Source organism: Pseudochaenichthys georgianus, chromosome 19, assembly GCF_902827115.2.
Source record: "Pseudochaenichthys georgianus chromosome 19, fPseGeo1.2, whole genome shotgun sequence".
In the NCBI taxonomy this organism is placed as follows: domain Eukaryota; kingdom Metazoa; phylum Chordata; class Actinopteri; order Perciformes; family Channichthyidae; genus Pseudochaenichthys; species Pseudochaenichthys georgianus.
In genome coordinates, this window is record NC_047521.1 from 25,629,770 (window position 1) to 25,651,542 (window position 21,773).

At 42.7% G+C, this 21,773-nt stretch overlaps 1 protein-coding gene across 1 annotated transcript in view; it reads left to right on the forward strand.

The window, feature by feature from the left end:
• mapk8b (mitogen-activated protein kinase 8b) overlaps positions 1 to 21,773 on the forward strand; it is a 43,403-nt gene continuing 21,630 nt past the window's right edge. Inside the window, 5 exon segments of the mRNA XM_034106698.2 lie at positions 1 to 293; positions 11,983 to 12,159; positions 15,744 to 15,873; positions 17,862 to 17,920; positions 21,078 to 21,216. Coding sequence (XP_033962589.1) covers positions 12,035 to 12,159; positions 15,744 to 15,873; positions 17,862 to 17,920; positions 21,078 to 21,216 — 453 coding nt within the window. The 5' untranslated portion in view covers positions 1 to 293; positions 11,983 to 12,034.

A 21,773-nucleotide genomic window follows, 5' to 3' on the forward strand; every position in this document is an offset into this window, starting at 1 on the left:
GTCTTGAACGCACCCCTGCTCCTCATTGTGCAGCAGGAAACATCGCAAGGTTTCGACGACGTTGGTATGAAATGGCAGAAACTGTCACGGAAGCACAACGATTAGGTTACCCAGAAGCTACACATGTTTTTCTGCCATGACCCTGGCATGCTAGTGTGAGGAAAACGGGAGTGTATCTGGAAAAAAAGGATTAAAAAGAGCTGTTTTTTCCTCCACACACACAAGGGGAAACCGTCCGGATTGTGTCCGACCTGCAAGCGCTGACTGCGGCTGTTGGAATCGAACGGAGAGGGGTGAGCTCCATGTGGGGTTTTTCTTCACATTAGACATGTTTGGGGTGGTTTCATCAACATTTTTGGGATGGTAACACGTGCATTTGTCTCGCACATGTTACTGTAGATAGGTGTTATTACGATATACATGGCAACCACAACAGCAGGTCTGGCCTAACTGGTAAAAGGCAACCAGACTGAGAGAGGCTACGTGTTTTATTATTATTATTATAATATTAATGTATTATAGGCATTAGCATTAATCAGCGTTATCCTTCGCAGTAATCGTTAACTCACTTGAATATATTTAAATATTTGTATTGGCATTTCGTTTTTTTCAGCAAAAGACATTACACAAATGTAAAACCCCCAAAAGAAGAAGAAGAACTAATAATATATAAAACAAAGTTACAATAAAAAAGTCATAGTTAAATTAATAACATATACATAATATACATAATGTTGACAGTTACACATCATTTAAAAGAGAAAACTCAAAACAACATAAATAATGTAAGTGGACATTGTGGTTTTTAATTTTCTTTATCATTATTATTGTTATGTTGATGTATAATAATATTTATATCATTGTTTTTTTATTTATTTATTCTAGTTTGTGTTAAAAAAGTAAAGAAAGCATGTAGTTCTTGCATTTGTTCAACATGTTTATGAATTTAACAGTTCATTTCAAATGTACATTTATATATTGATGCGTTTTTTCTCCTTGTGAGACATATTTGTTATGCTATTATCAACACTTTTGGCCCCATAACACACACATTTGTCTCATACATGTTACTGTAAATAGGTGTAAATGCAATACACATAGAAATTAGCAGGTAACCAGACTGGGAATCCACCAGTGAATCCATTTAACACACTGGTTTACACTGTAAACTGTGGTGGTTTCGCCAGTCACAGAACAACAAGTTACATGTGTAATTAAAAAGCGGTGACCTCCTGTTTGTCACCTAAAGACAACAACACCCCCTTTGTAAACAAACATCCTTTCCTGTGTTTAAGCTATTAGGATATGCAGGATATTTACTGCTGTGATATGAAGTTAAATACATTCCTGTTAGCTTGTTAGCTGGGTAAATTCAATTCCTGCACTGTAAAAGAAGCATAGGTGGATTAACATTGGTTTTATACTGTTGCAGCATCTCTGCTAGTTCAATAGCAACACGAAGCAGATCAATATTTGGCCGTATGCAATAGGGGTGTAACGGTTAAAAATAAGGAACTCCAACATTTTGAATTATTAACTGTATTAAACAGTTAAAAACAAACCACAAACAGTACCGCACACACTCAGATGGCCATATTATCTATAATGGCTGATGTCAAACTAAAAGGTTTCATCAAGCTGTAAAACTAAAAAGAATGTCTTGAAGATATTACATCATAAATAATAAGAAAGTGTTTCCAGAGCGCAAAGTCGTTGAAAAACATATGCCAAAAGCTTCCGTTATTTATTTTGGTCTCTCGGCTCTCATGTCTATTGGCTTCTTAAAAACAGCGGGGATCAGCTGTTGAACTGCCTTCTGATATGATTTAGCATGTTTGGCGTGTGTTGCCATTAGCATACCGCACCGCTATCGAACAACGCCGACACACCGTCCTCGTCCGATCCACCACTCGCACTTCATCGTTATTGTAGTCCACAGGGAACCCGAAATGTTCCCACACAGCTGATTTAAAAGAAGCAGGTGGGTTCTAGCTCCTGTGTGTTATCTGAACTCGCCATTCTTTCGCACACAGTGACGTCACGAGCTACCCACAATGCAACGCGCGCCATATATATATATATATAAATACGCCATTTTCCTCGAGGTGCTAATAGCTAATGTAAACAGCTAGCTAAAGTAGCCAGGCAGAGCACACTAGTTTTTTTCCCTCTGAATTAACGACCGAAGAAATCGCTGCATTTCGTCGATTTTGGCTGCATCTACGTCTAATTTCTGGAAACACCAGGTGAATACCCCACTTGTCACAATAATATTATCATGCCATTGCATTTAAGTGGTATTTTAGAGTTGACTAGATATTGATTAAGGCAATAGACTATGATATTCTGCTTGCACCTCGCCTGAAATGGCGCATACCGGAAGTACGGTGTCGCACTCGGCCCAATACCCGTATGTGTGTGTGAAAGAATACTAACTTTTCTTCTTGGATTTTGTTCGTTGTGTTTCTTCTTGTTCTTCATTTGTTGTTTAAGGGCGGCTGGCAAACAGCTTCTAGGCGCAATACCGCCCCCTGGAGTATATATAGTGTAGTGGATACTGCCCTGAGTGACAGACTTTTTTCCACTCGTAAAAAAAGGCGTATGCGGATACCGTTCCACCCCTAGTATGCAATGCTGCAGTCTGTTTATGTTGTTTAATGGGATGGTAATGCAAAATGGAAGCTAAATGGGACTATTCTTCCTTGCGTAATATTGTTTTTCATACAGTGACTGCCTCTATCTTAACAGTAAAGTAACTTGGCTTATAAAGCCAGCGAATCAAATGTGGAGTTTTTAATCCATCAAATAATCAGAGACGTTATTAACTGTCTTTATTCAAATAGTCTGATCAAAGGTATGTGATGTTGCAGCTTCTGTGTGTGTGTGTGTGTGTGTGTGTGTGAGACGGGTGTTTTTGCATCATCTATCTAAAGGCCGATTTTGGCCGTCGATAGATGTCTGGCCGTCGATGAGCGTCGTGTCGCCCCACTCAGATCGGTGTGTCCCGCACCGTCGTGTCTTTTCAGCCGTGCCGACACCTTTTTGGTCAGTTTGGTGTGTCTGGGCCTTAACATGTTCGGGTGTAGCATCTCCCAGAATGCACTGCACACACAGTGGGGGCGAGGCTTTCTGAACAACCTGCCAAGAGAACAGCAGCGGTCAATCCCGAGAAATCTGATTCCCGCACCGAAAGGTAGAGATGGGATTACGAGACCACATGACTACCACAGTCATATCTGGAGATATTCGATACTGAGAGATGTTGATCCTTTGTCAATATTGGGTTCTTTTATCTTAATGGCTGTACCACAGTTGAATGTCCACCTCTTTGTATGGAAACGCCATGAACAGGTTTATTTGACTCACGGTTGCATACTATATTCTGCCTCTTAGGGTGTAGTCTGTATTCGATTTAAAGACGGAGCACACCGTGGCATGTGCTGATGAAATGAAACGGCAGCGTGCCACAGTTCAAACACTCGGTCGCCTCTTTCCACACCTTTTGGATGGTGTTCAGATCCGTGTGTGTGTGTGTGTGTGTGTGTGTGTTATAACATTGCTTGTTTTTCTGTGCTTGTGCAAATGTATGTTTTGCGCCAACACCTCTAGCAGCTATCGTTTTAAAGACGAGCAAGCTGAGTTCAGTTTGTACGTTATGTTTGATTTTCTGCAAACTGGGTAAACGGCCGATTGCATGCCTGGATCTACTTCTTTGTTAAACTGTCGATGCCCACTGAGTTGATCTTGATTTGCTTTTCTCCATTTCACGGTTATTCAAGTGATTAAACTCTGGAGATGCCGGCGTATTGGATCTGAGTGATTGTGAAGCACGATGAGCGAGATACGGTTCTTTCAGTGGATGGCTGTGTGTGAAGCTGGCTTCTCAGGTTATCAGATCGGAGGAGGTTTGAGCTTAAATAGCCCCTTTAGACAATCTGTAACTACATGTGGTTTAGTGTATTTAATGGTACCGACGTCTGGCACAGAATGGCCCTTACGAGCTACTATCATCAGCAGCCATTACGTAAGCTGAATGTGAGCAGCTCCACGATAACAGCTACGACATATTGCCGGTGGACTCGTCTTGAACCTGGTCAGGAAAGTCTCTACATTCAGAGAAGAGCTGATTTGTGATACCTGACGACAGACGGACAGACGGACGGACAGCTGTTAATCGAGACAAAAGCCATGTCTGACACTTTGTGACAGTTATCTGTTTGAGTATCAGACGATATTTCTTCACATCACACGGTGGTTTTTAACAACTGTTTTTTTATTTTTATTTAACCAGATAAAAGCATTGAGATAGAATCTCACTTGCAATGCTGACCTGGCCAAGAAGGCAGCAACGTTACACATAACACAAACATATAAAATACAGAGAACATAACTAAGAAAACAAAAGATGAAAAGCAGTCCCTACATTGAGCACATCAGGACAGTAAGAAAGGGGCTACTTATTACTGCAAGAGCCGCTGGTGGAAAGGACCTCAGAGAACTTCAATCTAAAGCATGCTATTGGGACAAGTGCCCTCAGTGTGAAGGTGATTGAAGGTCGTTCCAAGACCAAGGACCGTAATGAAAAAGACTCCTTTCTCCAGCCTCAGTCCGCACGGCAGGAACCTGGACCCGTATCCAGGCACTGGGTCTGAGGTTGTAACGGAGCGTCCACACTACAGCTCCAAAAATAGCTTGCAGCTGGGCGTGTCTGGAGCTTGGGGATTTTATTCAAGCAACACGGCCAACAACCAATCACATGAATCTCCCGCCCCCGACATACAAAGCAAAAAACCCCCGGGGATTGTATGGGAGCAATATATATATATATAAACTCCCCAAACAGGCGAAAACCTACCAGTTTCACCCACTGTCTCTGCCACCTCCCTCCATGCTGGTTCCTCCGGTTTGTATCCCGGTAGGTGAAGAGGGTCTGGTCATACAAAACCAAGGCGATAATTAGTTTCTCCTCCGACTTTTTTTGAAATATAGAAATGAACGGCGGGATATCTCTCCCAGCTTAGACGCGGTTTGATTGGCTACGGCTTCAGCTGTCAGATTTTCAGAAACGGGATTTGATTGGCTAGCGCTGGCTACTCCGGCGGAGACGGACCGCTCTGCTACCCACAATTCAGTTCGGTGAAAAAGCGAGGCAACGGGACGTCACCCCATTGAAAGTGAATGGGCAGATTGGAGTTGTGGACGCTGTAGTGTGGACGGGCCGTAAGAGTCACAAACTGTGACATAAGTGGCGTCTGTGGTGAAGCTTCAGTTTGATGCCTTGCTGTGATTTTGATAAGAATGACCTGATGCCAACCCCTGAAGGTGTCCGGCCTAGGGATGCAACTTACCATCATTTTATTGTGGATAAATCTGCATCTGGAAGTCCAAACAAAGCCTTTACATTTCTTATTTGGTCACTCCAGATCTTGTCTTTAGTATACTATAGGGGTTTCACAACTACCAATATTTACTAGTCGACACGTTTTTCGAAATGGCAGTCGACTAGTCGTTACGTCATAATAAAGACACACACAGAGAGGTGTACAACTGTATTTTATATTGGAACTCATACAGTTACATTAAACACTGCATTTTCATTTGTGTTACATGGCTGAGTAAATAACAAACAGTAACTGGACTCACCAAAATCGACAGCAAAAAACTCTGTTTACTGAAATACCACGTAAATCCAGTGCGCAACACTTTACTCGCTGTCCTCCACGATAACGTCCACCTTTCCAGATGTTTGGTTTGCGTTGAGGAACACCAACGCATCGACACGTGAGGGAAGGAGGCTTGACCGCTTTCGGGTGACAGTGTTGCCTGCCAGGGAAAAAACCCTCTCACTCGGGGTGCCGGTGGCTGGAATAGCCAGGTAGCTCCTCACTCGGGGTGCCTGTGGCTGGAATAGCCAGGTAGCTCCTCGCTCGGGGTGCCTGTGGCTGGAATAGCCAGGTAGCTCCTCGCTCGGGGTGCCTGTGGCTGGAATAGCCAGGTAGCTCCTCGCTCGGGGTGCCGGTGGCTGGAATAGCCAGGTAGCTCCTCACTCGGGGTGCCTGTGGCTGGAATAGCCAGGTAGCTCCTCACTCGGGGTGCCTGTGGCTGGAATAGCCAGGTAGCTCCTCACTCGGGGTGCCTGTGGCTGGAATAGCCAGGTAGCTCCTCGCTCGGGGTGCCTGTGGCTGGAATAGCCAGCGCGTTTTCTGCCCACCCCTCCAGTGTGTTATTCACTGTGGGGATATGCGGTGTCCGCTGGCAGTAATCCCGTAGCTCATCATCCGCATCACTGTAGACCCGTTTTATTTTGCTGCTCGTCTGCCTCTGTCCTGTGCTGACGCCGGCCCGTTGCTCACTGGCGCTAGCATTACTGCTAGTCCTAGCTGTCGGCAGCGGGTGTCTCATCTTCAGATGGTTGCGCATAGCAGATGTTTTTGTGTGGTACTTCAGTACAGCTGTACACAACTGACACTTCACTGTGGAGTTGGTTACATCTTTGTTGAAGTACTGCCATACATAAGAATGTCGGACAAGTTTTGGAGCATTTTGCAGCACCTCGTTTACCTCCATTTTTTTCACGAATAGTTGACTAGGGCCTACAGCGCCGACTAGTGGTAAAGGTAGTCGATTAGTTGGTGAAACCCCTAGTATACTATGATATAAAACAGAGAACATCAGGATCATCTCCACGTTTAGGAACCCGGAAACAGTGATATTTGCTATTGTTGCAAAATTACTTTTAAAGTGACAAAAATGGGTTTTTATTTTGTCCGTCTACCAACTAATTAGTTTTTGCTGCCCACGCTATGCAGGCAGAAACGATTAGTTGCCAATTGTCCAATTATTCTCCTATCTTCTATTTCTGTACGTCTTTGCATAAACCTGCAGAACTCACTCGATAACCGTCACACAGCTTTCACTCATTCACTCTGCGTGCGACCTGGCTGTATTCTCTCCTCCTCTAACAGTCGAATGTGGCTCACACACTCTCACACACTGTCACACACTCTCACACACTGTCACACACACTCTCACACACTGTCACACACTGTCAAATCGCTCAGCTCCGTTACCCCATTCAGCCATAGATCCTGCAGTCTCACATCCACCTCAATGTCTGCAGCTCTGCCTCCAAACAGGAGCCTAACATCAGCTCACACACACACACACACACACACACACACACACACACACACACACACACACACACACACACACACACACACACATCAATGGCAAAAATCAATAATCTCGATTATTTGGGTCAATAATTGTAAATGCGATTATTCATTGACTTTGGAAACATCCATTTATTGGAGAATACGTTTTGAACAGTATGTTTTTAACAGTTGATTACCCTGAACTTTAAGTTTAATTCAACTGAAAAACCAAAAAAAAAAAAATATATATATAGGGAAAAAAAAAAAAAAAAATCGTTTTATTTCGATTACGGTATTTTCGTAATCGTTGCAAGCCATAATCGTAATCGCGATTTAAAATACGATTGATTGAGCAGCCCACACACACACACACACACACACACACACACACATACACATACACATACACATACACATACACATACACATACACATACACATACACATACACATACACATACACATACACACACACACACTGCAGTGTTTAAATAGGCCTGGTAGAGCACACACACTCTCTCCACTGCGGCTTATATTTGATTTCCTGAATGACATTTGCTGAAAAGCCTCAGGGAAGCCCCTCCATGTTACTTCTGGTCTGCTTGCAGTCAGATACCGGCGGCATAAGGAGTTGACATTTTTGCCGCTGCTCTGAGGATTTGATGATATGCACCATTAGACTCGAGTAATATGGATGTATAGGGACATTATGTATAGAGTTAATATAGCAGGCGTAATCGTGCAAATCAATTCTTAGGGTCTGGCTACAGCTTCGGCGATTGGTCCACTAATGTTTTTGTTGATAGAAAAATGATTGCAGATATTTAGTTCTTTTTTTATGCAAAAGGCGCCGAAATTCTGTCTTAAGCCTCTCAAATGTGGAGGTCTTCTTGCATCTATGTTTTTATTGTATCAAGGTGAGTGTCCTTGGGTTTTAAGGACATCACCTCGGATTTTTAGAAACTAGTGTGGACATTTTTGTATTCTCTTACTAGATTTTAGACACCGGTTTTTATCGCTTGAAATGACGAAAAGGAAAAAGGACAAAGACATAGGGCCGCTCGATTATGGCAAAAATCATAATCTCGATTATTTGGGTCAATAATTGATATCACGATTATTAAAAACGATTATCCATTTACTTTGAAAACATCAATTTATTGGAAAAGAAAATGTGTAGAATTTTTTTAACAGTTTATTACCCTGAACCTTAAGTATAATTCAATTTATAAAAAAATAAAAATAATATATATATATATATATATTTAATTATTTTTTTAATAAATAATGATAAAAAAAAAAAGTCTTTTTATTTTCGATTATGTTTTCATAACCGTTGCAAGCCAAAATCTTAATTGCGATTAAAATACGAATAATTGTGGTGGGATTCTTTTTCGCCGCCAGCAAAGCGCGTTCCTGTGACGGAACAAAAACACCGCCGCGTCTTCCAAGGACCGTGCCAGGAGGAGTGTCCCTGTCGGCAGGGAGACGTAAAGAGATAGTACAAGGGAGGGACGGCGCAATTCAAAAGTGTGTGTGTGCATACGTAAAGAGATAGTGGCTGTGTCTCAATGTCGAGGAGGCTTGCTTGGTAGCATGTATGCTGGGCATTTAAACAGTCCTTCGGCGCCACTCGATGACGTAGTATACTTGAAATAGTGCAGGGGGTCCGCGGGTCTTAACAGGTATTAAAAGTTGATAAATCAATTTAGCGAAAATTACATCAAATAGTTTTTAAGTATCTCACTGGCTAACTTGAAGACGGTCTGTTTTAAATGTAGAAGTTTAACTTCTACATCAGAGGTGAGACAACTTCGCAGACTGCTTTAAAACGTCCTTCATCGTTGGCACTTCTGTCGTTAGCTTAACGCCTCAAAATATTTTACTCGCATAGCTATACTGTTTCGGGCTGAGTGACCTACGCTCAGCCCTGTCCCTGAACGCCTCCTTTTTAGATTCATTTGGAGGACTGAAGCTATTCCAAAAAGCAGAATATTAGCAAAGTGTCCATAAATGTATGGAAAGGCTCTTAAAAGGTTTTACATTTGACTTCAGGATTCCTGCAGTGGCTCTGCAGCAGCTTTACTCGACATTGAGAAACACCCTCTATCTATAAGGGACGGCTCAATTCAAAATTCAAGTCACGTGACACGACGTGGCATCACCCCCCCCCCCCTCGGGGTGGACGCCCTCTCAGCCCTGGTCTGGCGGAAGCACTGCAGGTAACTCATTCTGCTTCCACATTACGAGCATTAGTCCACAAACCTTGTTTTCTGGTCTAGAACTCTCGCCGAGTGCCTTTCGCGTCTCTCGCTGTAAGATAAGAGAGGAGTTCAGGGTCCTCCGTGGAGCTTTTAATAATCCCTGGATGTCTGCACAGTGTGTCTCTGCTGCGGACGGTTGATAAGGTCCCCCTGCGCTAACAGAAGATAACGTTATGATCAAAGTCAAAGAGAAGAAGGCAGCGGAGAGGAGATGAGAGGAAAGAGAAAGGTTACAAAAACACAAGACGAAGAGAAGGCAGTTCAATGTGATCAGTTTCCTGACGCTGTAGATGTAGTTGTGGTTCTGTTTTCATTTGTTATATTTGTGTATTAATCTATAGAACCAACTTGATAGAAGTTCTTGATATGAAACGATGGAAAAACTCCATATTTAAAAGGAAGTGAAGAGCGAAAGTCTGAAGGAAGGAGCGGCTCCCCAAGAATAGGAAGTCAGAGAGGATAGCAAAGATAAAGAGAAGCTAATGGATACTGAAAGAAAACGTGGTAGTCAGAGATATCCAGGGGTCGATGGGGGGGGGGGGGGTCAGCGTACAGCTATCGTCACGAAGCTGACCTCCTCAGCGAAATGCTCCAAATTCCACTAATGATCCCCGTCTTCAGCATTAAAGCCAGCTTCCTGCGTCCTCCATCACAGACCTTTGGATATGGAAGTCATTATAGCCGGTTGCATGCATACTGTACCATCGCACGCATGATCCAGTAAGATTCATAAAAGTCTTCATGGTCGGGCTGTTCAATTAATCGTATTTTAATCGCAATTACGATTATGGCTTGCAACGAAAACAACGTAATCGAAATATAACGATTATTTTTTTATTATTATTATTAACTTTTTTTTTTCACACACACACACACACACACACACACACACACACACACACACACACACACACACACACACACACACACACACACACACACACACACACACACCTTATTGTGAGTCTCTGAATAAAAGCGTCAGACAAGAAATGGAGGCTCCAAAATCCCCAACGTGTCAGTTTTTCCCTGCAGTGTTTGAGCTGATTGAGCAAAGCAGATGTAGGACACCAAGTCGTTGAGATCTTTGCCGCACTGACGGTGTGAGTGTCTCCAAACAAACCTGCTGTTTTGGTTCATGTAGGGGCAAAGGCTCTGAATGCAATACCGCTTTATCAAGTTGAATATACACGGGAGGAGCTGGTTATTATAGCATTGTCTAAGCCAGTCATATCACTGCTCTGAAACAGCTGAACCAATCACAGCGACGCATGACGACGACATCTCAATAACATGTTCAGACAAGAGTGTTTTAACTGTCTTCATATTCAACCCTCGGTGAGAAAGCGAGGAACACACACACACACACACACACACACACACACACACACACACTTGGTAATCAACAGGATTTCATTCGCTCAAAGTAATTAACATAATAAGGTCGCTGCCGAGACTAAAATGAGTATTAAAAGCTTTGCATAACGGTGTTTCAAATTAATTACAAAAGGTCGCCTCATTAAACCAATCCTGGAAGTGTTTAATAAATGAACTAAGTGAAGTGTTGAAGGTAATTAGCTGCTCCCGAGCCAGACAGCCGTCTCTTTGACGGATACATCTACAGTCGGAGCACTTATCAAAATGTTATTGGCTGCTGTTGAACACTGGCAGGACGCTTAGATGTCTGCTGATTTGGAAACATGCTTTATAAAATAATGCACAATAAGATCTAAATATAAAAACGACTACAATTTTGTTTATGAACAAAACCAACTGGGAAATATTGGAAAATGTGAGTAAAATGTTTTTTAAATATTAGTAAAATGTCCAGACACTAGGGGTGTAACGGTTCACAAACATTTCGGTTCGGTACGTACCTCGGTTTTTTGGTCACGGTTCGGTTCGGTACGTTTTCGGTACAGCAGAATTTTTTTCCACAAAACATATATATATATATTTTTTTATTATTATTAAACTGTGAATATTCACTCAAATAAATACAAAATATAATAAAATAAACATTAAGGTGCAGCATTTCGATGAACTGAAATAATCTGTATTTGAACTGTAGTACCTGAGCAGCCAGCTTGACATTATGACTTGCTTGTCATTGTATTCTCATGTTGTTCTAAAGAAAGATGAACTTGTCCACATGGCTGCCGAAAGGGCAGATCTGCTGGCACTAGCAATGTCTCCTGCTGTGGAGAACACCCTCTCGCTAGGGACAGAGGTAGCAGATACAGCCAGGTAGCGCTTTGCTACCATGGCAACATAAGGATATTTGGCGTTTGTAATCGAATAATTTCGGTACGGGTACGTGTACCGTTACACCCCTACCAGATATATATTTGTAGAATATCCAAAACTTCCCCAATGTAAAACATCACAAAATAAAAATAAAAGCATCCAGTAATCTTTAAAAAAAAACGATGTGAAATGTCAAAAGATATCAGTGAAATTCATTCATTCCCTCGCTTTAGTTCAGCGTTGATATCCAGTGAAATATGATTTTTAAAAAGTTGCATAAATGACATTTGTTTCTCTCTCTCTACGCGCTGCAGGTTTTCCAGAGGAGAGCTCCACTTGGATGCCCAGTGGTTTGTCCACGGCTTCATGATGAACAGGAACAAGCGTGAGAAGGAGTACTACAGTATAGATGTGGGAGATTCAACGTTCATGGTTTTAAAACGCTACCAGAACCTCAGACCCATCGGATCCGGAGCGCAGGGCATCGTCTGGTGAGTTACTACGACGACGTTTTCATGGTCTTCCTTAGTGGCTGATGTTTGCTCAGTTGTCTTGGAGATGATCTCTTGATAACTGACGGAATAACTAGGCAAACTCTTTGAGATCCATCCATCCACCTTCTCCTCTTATCCGTGGTCGGGTCTCGGGGGTATCAGTTCCAGCAGAGAGCCCCAAACGTTCCTTTCCCCTCATCCACCAGCTCTGACTGGGGGGTCCCAAGGCGCTCCCAGGCCAGAAGAGATATAATCCCTCCACCTGGTCCTAGGTCTACCCCTCGGTCTCTTCCCAGCTGGACGTGCCTGGAACACCTCCCTAGAGAGGCGCCCAGGTGGCATCCTTATTAGGTGCCCGAACCACCTCAACTGGCTCCTTTCGATGCGAAGGAGGTTCAACTCCGAGTCCCTCCCGGATGACTGAACTTCTCACCTTATCCCTAAGGGAGACGCCAGCCACCCGGCGGAGAAAACCCATCTCGGCCGCTTGTATCTCGTTCTTTCGGTCATGATCTCTTTGAGATGTGGTTGTAAAAACGTAGAAAATAACTATGTAGTAAGATTGTTTTGTCTATTTTGTTAGCTTTTACGTTCGTTTGTTCCTTTGTTTCATTTTAGGGACTTATTGTGAATATAGCGGATAGAAATCCTGTAGGCCAAAACTATTTGAAATTCACAATTAAAAAGGCTTTCTTTGACACTCTAACAACTAGCCCGAATAAACTCAAGATCCACTTTCTCCATCATCAGCATTTCATCAGTTTTCATATGGATTTCAACGTCTTCATTAGTTGTCGTAATGATGATCTCTTAATACGGCTGCATGATAACAGACTGACTAACTCCGCAAACTCGAAACAACGTAGAAAAATACTACGTGGTAAGATTGTGTTTTGTCTATTTTGTTAGCTTTTACGTTTGTTTATTCCTTCATATATAATTGTAGGGACTTACGGCCCGTCTACACTACAGGCATCAAAACATCTTGAAGCTGGGCGTGTCTGAGGCTTGGCGATTTCTCGCGACCAACAACCAATCAGGAGTCTCCCGCCCCCGACATACAAAGCAATAGCAAAGTTAAAACGAAGTAAACTGGATATAAACTCCCCAAACAGGCGAAAACCTACCAGTTCCCCCACTGTCTCTGCCGCCTCCCTCCATGCCTGGTTCCTCCGGTTTGTATCCCGTTAATAGTTCTGGTCGTAAAGAACCGGGTGATTTGCTACCGTAATTTCTCGTTTGGAATATGAGGAAATGAACTGCGGTCTGGTTCTCCCAGCTTACAAGCGGTTTGATTGGCTAGCGCTTGTACTGTCAGATTTGCATAAACGGGATTTGATTGGCTGATGCCAGCTTCGAAAGCATCGGGAGCATCACAAGTTGAACATTGCTCAACAGATTTTTTTCGGCTGCGTACTTTCAAATTCTAGCACACTGGAGCTCGTCTGTCCATTCTTACCCACCCCACCTTTAAAAGGTTTTCTTTGAGCCGGACTTGAGACACGAAAGGTAAAGAATGAAGTTGTATTTTTCTCCAAGCTCCTTCTCATAATGCTGTCAGCCTCTTATAACGACAAACTGAGCCTGTTGGCAGCCACAGAACAACACTCTGAGTGCTCCCACATTTCCGATGGAGCTCATGGCTGCCGGCTGCTCTCGTTTGATACCGAGCCAATTTCTAAAATCGTTGTTCCCATCAGTCACTGAGACACAAAAATAGAGAAGATAGTTTGGAAAATACAGAAAATGTCCGTAAATATGGTTGAAATGTGTCTTATGTTTAATGTTCGGCTTGTTTTGCCCTGTAATAAACAGCTTAATGCTTTCAATGTGTTTTTATATAGCATCACCTTTCTGCAGTGACGATAGGAAACGAAACACAGACTGAGTTAAAGTCTCTGTGGGCGTTTCTCAATGTCGAGTAAACCTGCTGCAGAGCCACTATTTCAAGTATACTACGTCATCGAGTGGCGCCGAAGGACTGTTTAAATGCATGTTAAAGCATTCGGCGCCACTCGATGACATAGTATACTTGAATAGTGGCTCTGCAGCAGGTATACTCGACATTAGGGCTGCGTATTTTAATCACGATTACGGCTTGCAATGATTACGAAAACAACGTAATCGAAATAAAACGATTTTTAAAAACATTATTATGACTTTTTTTTTTTTTTTTTCAGTTGAATTAAACTTAAAGTTCACGGTAATCAACTGTTAAAAACATACTGTTAAAAAAAATTCTCCAATAAATGGATGTTTTCAAAGTCAATGAATAATCGCATTTACAATTATTGACACAAATAATCGAGATTATGATTTTTGCCATAAGCGAGCAGCCCTACTCGACATTGAGAAGCGGTCTCTTTTGCCCCTTTCACACCAACGCTTTTCCCGTTCTAGCTCCGAGCTTTTCTGGTTCGGAACCGGTTTTTATTTTCAGCCCCCGCTCTGTTCACACCACCCAGAGCCCGAGTGGTGCTGCGTCATCGTTTGCGTCATGACGTAACCGTTTACGTGCCTGCTTCATAAAGCCAAACCGCGCGGAAACCCCTCACAACGACAACGACAACGACAACAACAACAACAATGGCCGATTGTATTGAAGCGCTACTAGTTTTGGTTTTGCTCTTACCTCATTCACTCCAACGGTGTTTCAGGGCCGGTTCGGAGCTGGAGCTTGAAAAGCACCGAGTTTTCCTGTTCACACCGCAGCGGAGCAGCCTCTTAGCTCCGGAATCCGGTTCGTTTCAAGCACCAAAAAATTGTCCGGCCAGAGCAAAAGCACCGCATACGTCACGCTTACGTCCAGGCGGGGGCCGGGGCGGGATCAACTCCTGAACAACAACAAGAAGCCGGCGTTTTATCCAGCTTGTACACAACGATGAAGAAACTTGACAAGCAGCAGTGGTCGACTGAAGAGACCAGCTACCTGCTGGGAATCTGGTCTTCCGAAGAGGTGCAGAGGAAGCTGGAGCACAATCGGCCATTGTTGTTGTTGTTGTTGTTGTCAGCTGTGAGGGGTTTCCGCGCGGTTTGGCTTTATGAAGCAAGCACGCAAACGGTTACGTCATGACGCAAACGATGACGCAGCACCAGTCGGACTCTCGGCGGTGTGAAAAGAGCCGGAGCTAAACCGAAGAACCGGTTCTGAACCTGAAAAGCTCTAGCACGGAGCTTGAACCGGAGTCACGTTGGTGTGAATGAGGTATCTCTCGAAACGAAATGGAAGAAATGGGACGACTTTACTACCAACTTTACAATCGTCTGGATAAAACGCAGGCTTTTTGTTGTTGTTGTTCAGGAGGTTGATCCCGCCCCTGCCCCCACCTCCGACGTAAGCGTGACGTATACGGTGCTTGCTTCTAGACTGACAACTTTTTGGTGCTTGAAACCAACCGGATTCCGGAGCTTAGAGGCGGCTGCGGTGTGAACAGGAAAAAACCGGTGCTTTTCAAGCTCCGAACCGGCCCTGGAACCGCGTTGGTGTGAAAGGGGCATGTGTGTGTGACATAATAATCCCTTGGTCTTCATAGAAGTGCTGCTAAAACCTAAATGTTATTCTGCTCTCCTTCCTCCCTCAGTTCAGCGTATGATCACAACTTTGAGAGGAACGTCGCCATCAAGAAGCTGAGTCGGCCGTTCCAGAACCAAACTCACGCCAAGCGCGCCTACAGGGAGCTGGTGCTCATGAAGTGTGTCAACCACAAGAACGTGAGAGACTTCTTCTGTTATCCTCTGCAATTATTTTATGTTTCTGTACATCCAGTTTACCATTAGGGATACGTTTGAACTGCTCCCTCATCTTATGTATCTGGTGACTTCCACGTTGTGTATCGTCGTATAATGGGCCATTTCTGCTGTATTTTTAAGTGCACGTTTTTACTTCATTTAAATACACATTTTATTTTATCCTTTAATGGATTGAACTTTGTATTTTTATAATTTGTATTTCATGTTTTAATGGACCTATTATTAACTTTTCATGTTAATACGACTAATTTCTTTTAATAATACATTTTATTTCTATAGCGCTTTTCTTGAACGAAAGACGCTTTACATTTGGGAGGGAGGGGAGACAAACAAAACAAAGCCAAAAAGAAAAACATCACACACATCACCTACTGTTTAACTACCTGGTCACATGCAACAATAACAACAACAACAACAACAACAACAAAACCACTGGAGTCATTGTACAAACAAATACTCAAAATACTGGACAAAAAAAATCTGTTTTTTCGCATCACTGCCCGATACTCCAAAGATGCAACTTGCTAAGCTGGAAAACCTCATAAAACAAATGCTTGCCTTTTTTACAAGATTGTCAACGGCCTTACCTCACCTCCTCTAGGGGGTCCTCACCTCCTCTAGGGGGTCCTCACCTCCTCTAGGGGTCCTCACCTCCTCTAGGGGGTCCTCACCTCCTCTTAGACCGTTTATTAACACACGCACAACTGCAACGAGGGTAACAAGAGGTGCAGCGAGAGGAGGTTGCATTATTCCACCCAGAAAAAGTTCTTTCAGTCGGTCTTCATGTTCTGTTAAAGCTGCTCAGCGATGGAACTCGATCCCACCTCCAATCAGAGACCAGACCACGTTCACTTTGTTTAAATCAAAACTCAAAACCTGGTTCGTGAGGAACATGTTCTTTTGTTTTATTTGTTTTGTTTTAATGTTCTATATTTTAAAATGTTTTATTTAATAGCCTCTTGGCTAACTCTGGCACGTTCACAGGAATGTTCATTAATGTGCACTGTCCCTGTTAAATACATGAATAAAAGAAAAGAAAAGCAGTCAGGAGGAAGTAATGGAAGTTAATATAATCTTATTTTTCGCTTACCTAATCTTCTTATTTCTACATGAATCTATTTCATTCCTTTTTTAAAAATATATTTATCTTTTATATTATTTCTTTAAAAAAAAAGATCAACTGTTACAAACCCCAGTATCCCCCCAAATAACTAAAAATACTTTTACAATTTTACATTCCTCTGGCTCCGATGAATAGAGGATTACAACTGGGTTTAAATGCATACGCTGGCTTCAGACTTTAAATAAGAGTACCGTACTTTTCGGACTATAAGCCGCGACTTTTCCCCCCATTTTTTGTGTACAGCTAACGGCCACTAGGGAACCTCCTACATCTATGGATTTTACAGGTACAATTAACCACCTTTAACGCTACGGGCTCTAGGACCGGTCCGCGCCCGCCACCTCTAAGCGGCGGCTCCAGCAGGAAAAGCTGGAGGCCGGAAAAGAGTGAGACAGGTAGCGCGCCAAAGTCAAAGTGGAACCGAGAGACAGAACGAGAGCAAGACAGACGGACAATTTAGCTGCTGCGGCTCATATGACGGTGCGCTTTATAGTCCGGAAAGTACGGTACATGTGAGCAGTGGATCTGAGAGAGAGGTAATAAAGGACACAGAGCGTACCCTGAGGATAACTAAATCAATTTGATCATCGTTCTTGTCCTTGTGCGTCCATTTGAGAGCACCTCAGTGTCCTTGTTTGATGCCGACAGCTGATCGTGTAAATAACCGCAGTGGCCCGTCATGCAGCTTTTAATGTCGTGTTTTAATGTCGTGTTTTTAGGCGTAAAATGACCTGATATTCATTATTGATGCTCAGGCTGCTGCAGATTCCTCCCTCGTCCCTCCACTCTCAGAGATTTGTAACCGGTTGTCTCCTTGTTTCTGCAGATAATCGGCCTGTTAAATGTATTCACGCCACAGAAGACGCTGGAAGAGTTCCAAGATGTGTGAGTATTACTGCGCCCAAATATCGATCCAGAATGCAGCCTGCTGGGGGCTCGGATTACCTTTCCGACTTTTAGGGGATCAGCTGGTCTCTCGTTGGTTTGTTAGATGCTGCTTTACTACAGACACACAGGGGGTTTCTCAATGTCGAGGACGCTTGCTTGGTAGCACATGTCTTCCGAGCGTCTTGCTTCAGAAGCGAGGCAAGAATACTTCCTGGCTTTCGGAAAACGAAGAGTGGAACAGGCGAGCAAGTGCGCGTCATGTGAGAGGGCCCCGCCTTACATTTTCCGCCACAGATTTGGGGAAATTGGTCCGTGCGCAAAGCATTGTGGGGATTTTAAGACTGCGGAGTCTACACATGTAAAAAAGGTATATTAGTAACACACACACACACACACACACACACACACACACACACACACACACACACACACACACACACAGTCTACACATGCGCAGCCTCGAGATTTCTCGCTACGAAGTACGCCGGGCTCGGTAGAATTCCAAGTATGCTGGACATTGGAACAGTCCTTCGGCTGCACTCGATGACGTAGTATGCTTGAAATAGCGGCTTTACTCGACATTGAGAAACACCCACGGTGCAGGGAGAAGGACTTCATAGAAGACATACTGGATGGTTTTGGCTTTCCGGAGAGACTCGGGAAAATGCCTTAAAAAAAAAAATCAGGAAAACAAACTTCTAAATTTCAGAAAATATTAGTAACATTTCAAGAATTATTAAAAGAAAAATCATTTTAAAATGCCCAAATATTCAAAGTGAAACTCTAGAAAGATAAAAAAAAATCTCATAAAAATACCCTGATGTAGAATTTAAGAACATATTATAAATAATCTCCAAAAATAAAATTTCTAAAATTAATTTGCGGAAATATAATCACAAAAAAAAACGACATTTAAGTAGTAAAAAAAATCTGACAATATTTCCTAACAAACTTCAAACAAGCAAAAGTAAAATGTCATCAAAAATAATCTAGGTTTTCAATTGGCTCTCCCACCACCATTATCACTTTATCACATGATGAAAGCAAGTAAGAAGAAAAATATGAAAGTATGTTTCATTTTGGATTTTAACGCTCCCCTTTAAGCCGCAATGACAAACGGCCATATTAGATATAAAACAAAATCTGAAACCATGACACACAATCTTTAATATGCAAACTACTAAATAGTGGTTCTCGAGGGGTGCAGATTTTGCATTATGGCCTAATATTATTCTTCCGTAATCTCCGACTTTTATAAACGATGCATCACGGCCTTTTTTAACATTAACTTTAGGCTATATTTGGTAGCGTTCCCGATGTGTGTGAAGTCGTCAGGACGTCCATGAGTGGAAGTGGGATGGCAGAGAGAAGGAAATACTGAAGTGGGGGAAGTGATGGTTTAGCGGAGTATGACGGGAACAAACATGACTAATGCCATCCTCTAGAAGCTCTGTGTGTGTAAGTGTCTGAGAGATTGTGTGTGTGTGTGTGTGAGAGTGTGTGTGTGCAGCACTCTGTCTGCCTGATTGGAGCTAAAAAGGAAACTGGACAAATCTTAGCCAGAGGGCTGCAGAGCGAACACACATTTAGAGGACGGAGGAAAACACTCCATTCGGCTGCTTGTTTGTATACCTGAATGCAGACTCGTATTACAGATAACATAACGGTAATTATTGTCCTAAAACATGGAGTACATACAGATATCGTCCAAGCAGAGGTCCTACGCTCTGTCCCCAAAATGTGTCTTTGTGTTTAAAAATACGTCTGAAGGTTCCTTACTCCGTGATGATGTAACAGCTGCCAGAGAACATAACATCAGCACCGATTTGAGACGGAGAAACATTACAGTCTGTCACTTCCTAAATGCCACGGGAAACGAGTGCTGCCTCGTCGAGGAAAATGTGGCTTTACACTTATTTCCATGCTTTAGTTTTATTAATCTGGATGGATGAGAAATGTAAGGCTCTCCGGACTGACGGAAAATGTAAAAAAGATCTTTGAAAGAAAACTAGTAACATTTTAGAAATTCTCTCTGAAAAAAACAACGAGGGAATATCAAAACATTGAGCAAAATATTTGTAAAATGTCCAGATATATATTTGTAGAATATCCATCCATCCATCTTCTCCCGCTTATCCGTGGTCGGGTCTCGGGGTATCAGTTCCAGCTGAGAGCCCCAAACGTTCCTTTCCCCTCATCAACCAGCTCTGACTGGGGGGTCCCAAGGCGCCCCCAGGCCAGGAAAAGATATAATCCCTCCACCTGGTCCTAGGTCTACCCCTTGGTCTCTTCCCAGCTGGACGTGCCTGGAACACCTCCCTAGGGAGGCGCCTAGGTGGCATCCTAACTGGTGCCCGAACCACCTCAACTGGCTCCTTTCGACGCGGAGGAGGAGCGGCTCAACTCCGAGTCCCTCCCTGATGACTGAACTTCTCACCTTATCCCTAAGGGAGACACCAGCCACCCTGCGGAGAAAACCCATCTCGGCCGCTTGTATCCGCGATCTCGTTCTTTCAGTCATGAAATATAAATATATTATTACAAAAATACAAAAAAAATGGCAAATAGGTTTGAAAAAATTCCCCAATGTCACAAAATACAACAAAAATATCCATTAGTCTTTCAACAAAACGATGTAACATGTGAGAAAATATTAGTGACATTTTCAAATATTTCTAATGTCCTAAAAGCACGACTAACATCTCAATGACTTTGGAAAAATATTCCAAAGTAAAAAGGTCAAAGTATTAGTAAAATGTCTAGTTACTAGTCTTGTCAAATGCCAGGAAAATATCAATGATATGTCAAAAAGTGTTGACCTTTCCCCTGTGGTGAAAAAAACAAGTAAAATGTCTGGTTTCCATGGTTTCAAAAAACTTGCCAACTACATGAATCGTATTATATTACATGTTCAATGTGTTTAAGTAGTACTATATTGTCAGAAAAGATATGACGCTGATGACCTAAACTTTTATTTTCAAGGAAAATGTACGCGAGAGGGGGTAGGACCAGAACAGTTGTGTTAAGCTTCTTCCTGCCCCTGTTGAACATGACATGCATTTACTTTGCTCTCTGTGCATGAAGGATTCTCTGCATGTGTGTCCGACGACCTGCTTCTTCTGGATAGCTTATCCCTTCTGTGGTGTCCCTGCAGCTATCTGGTGATGGAGCTGATGGATGCCAACCTCTGCCAGGTGATCCAGATGGAGCTGGACCACGAGCGGCTGTCCTACCTGCTCTATCAGATGCTGTGTGGGATCAAACACCTGCACGCTGCCGGCATCATCCACAGGGTGAGCACCACTGTTGAAACATATCCCTGTTCCCCGGCTTGAGCTACAACCACTACTACTACTACTACTACTACAACCACTACTACTACTACAGCTACTAATACTACTACTACAACCACTACTACTACTACAACTACAACCACTACTACTACTACAGCTACTAATACTACTACTACAACCACTACTACTACTACTACTACTACAACCACTACTACTACTACAACTACTACTACTATTACTACTACTACTACTACAGCTACTAATACTACTACTACAACCACTACTACTACTACTACTACTACTACTACTACTACTACTACTACAGCTACTAATACTACTACTACAACCACTACTACTACTACTACCACTACTACTACTACTACAGCTACTACTACTACTACTACTACTACTACTACTACTACTACTACAACCACTACTACTACTACAGCTACTAATACAACTACTACAACCACTACTACTACTACTACTACTACTACTACAGCTACTAATACTACTACTACTATTACTACTACTGCTGCTGCTACTACTACAACTAC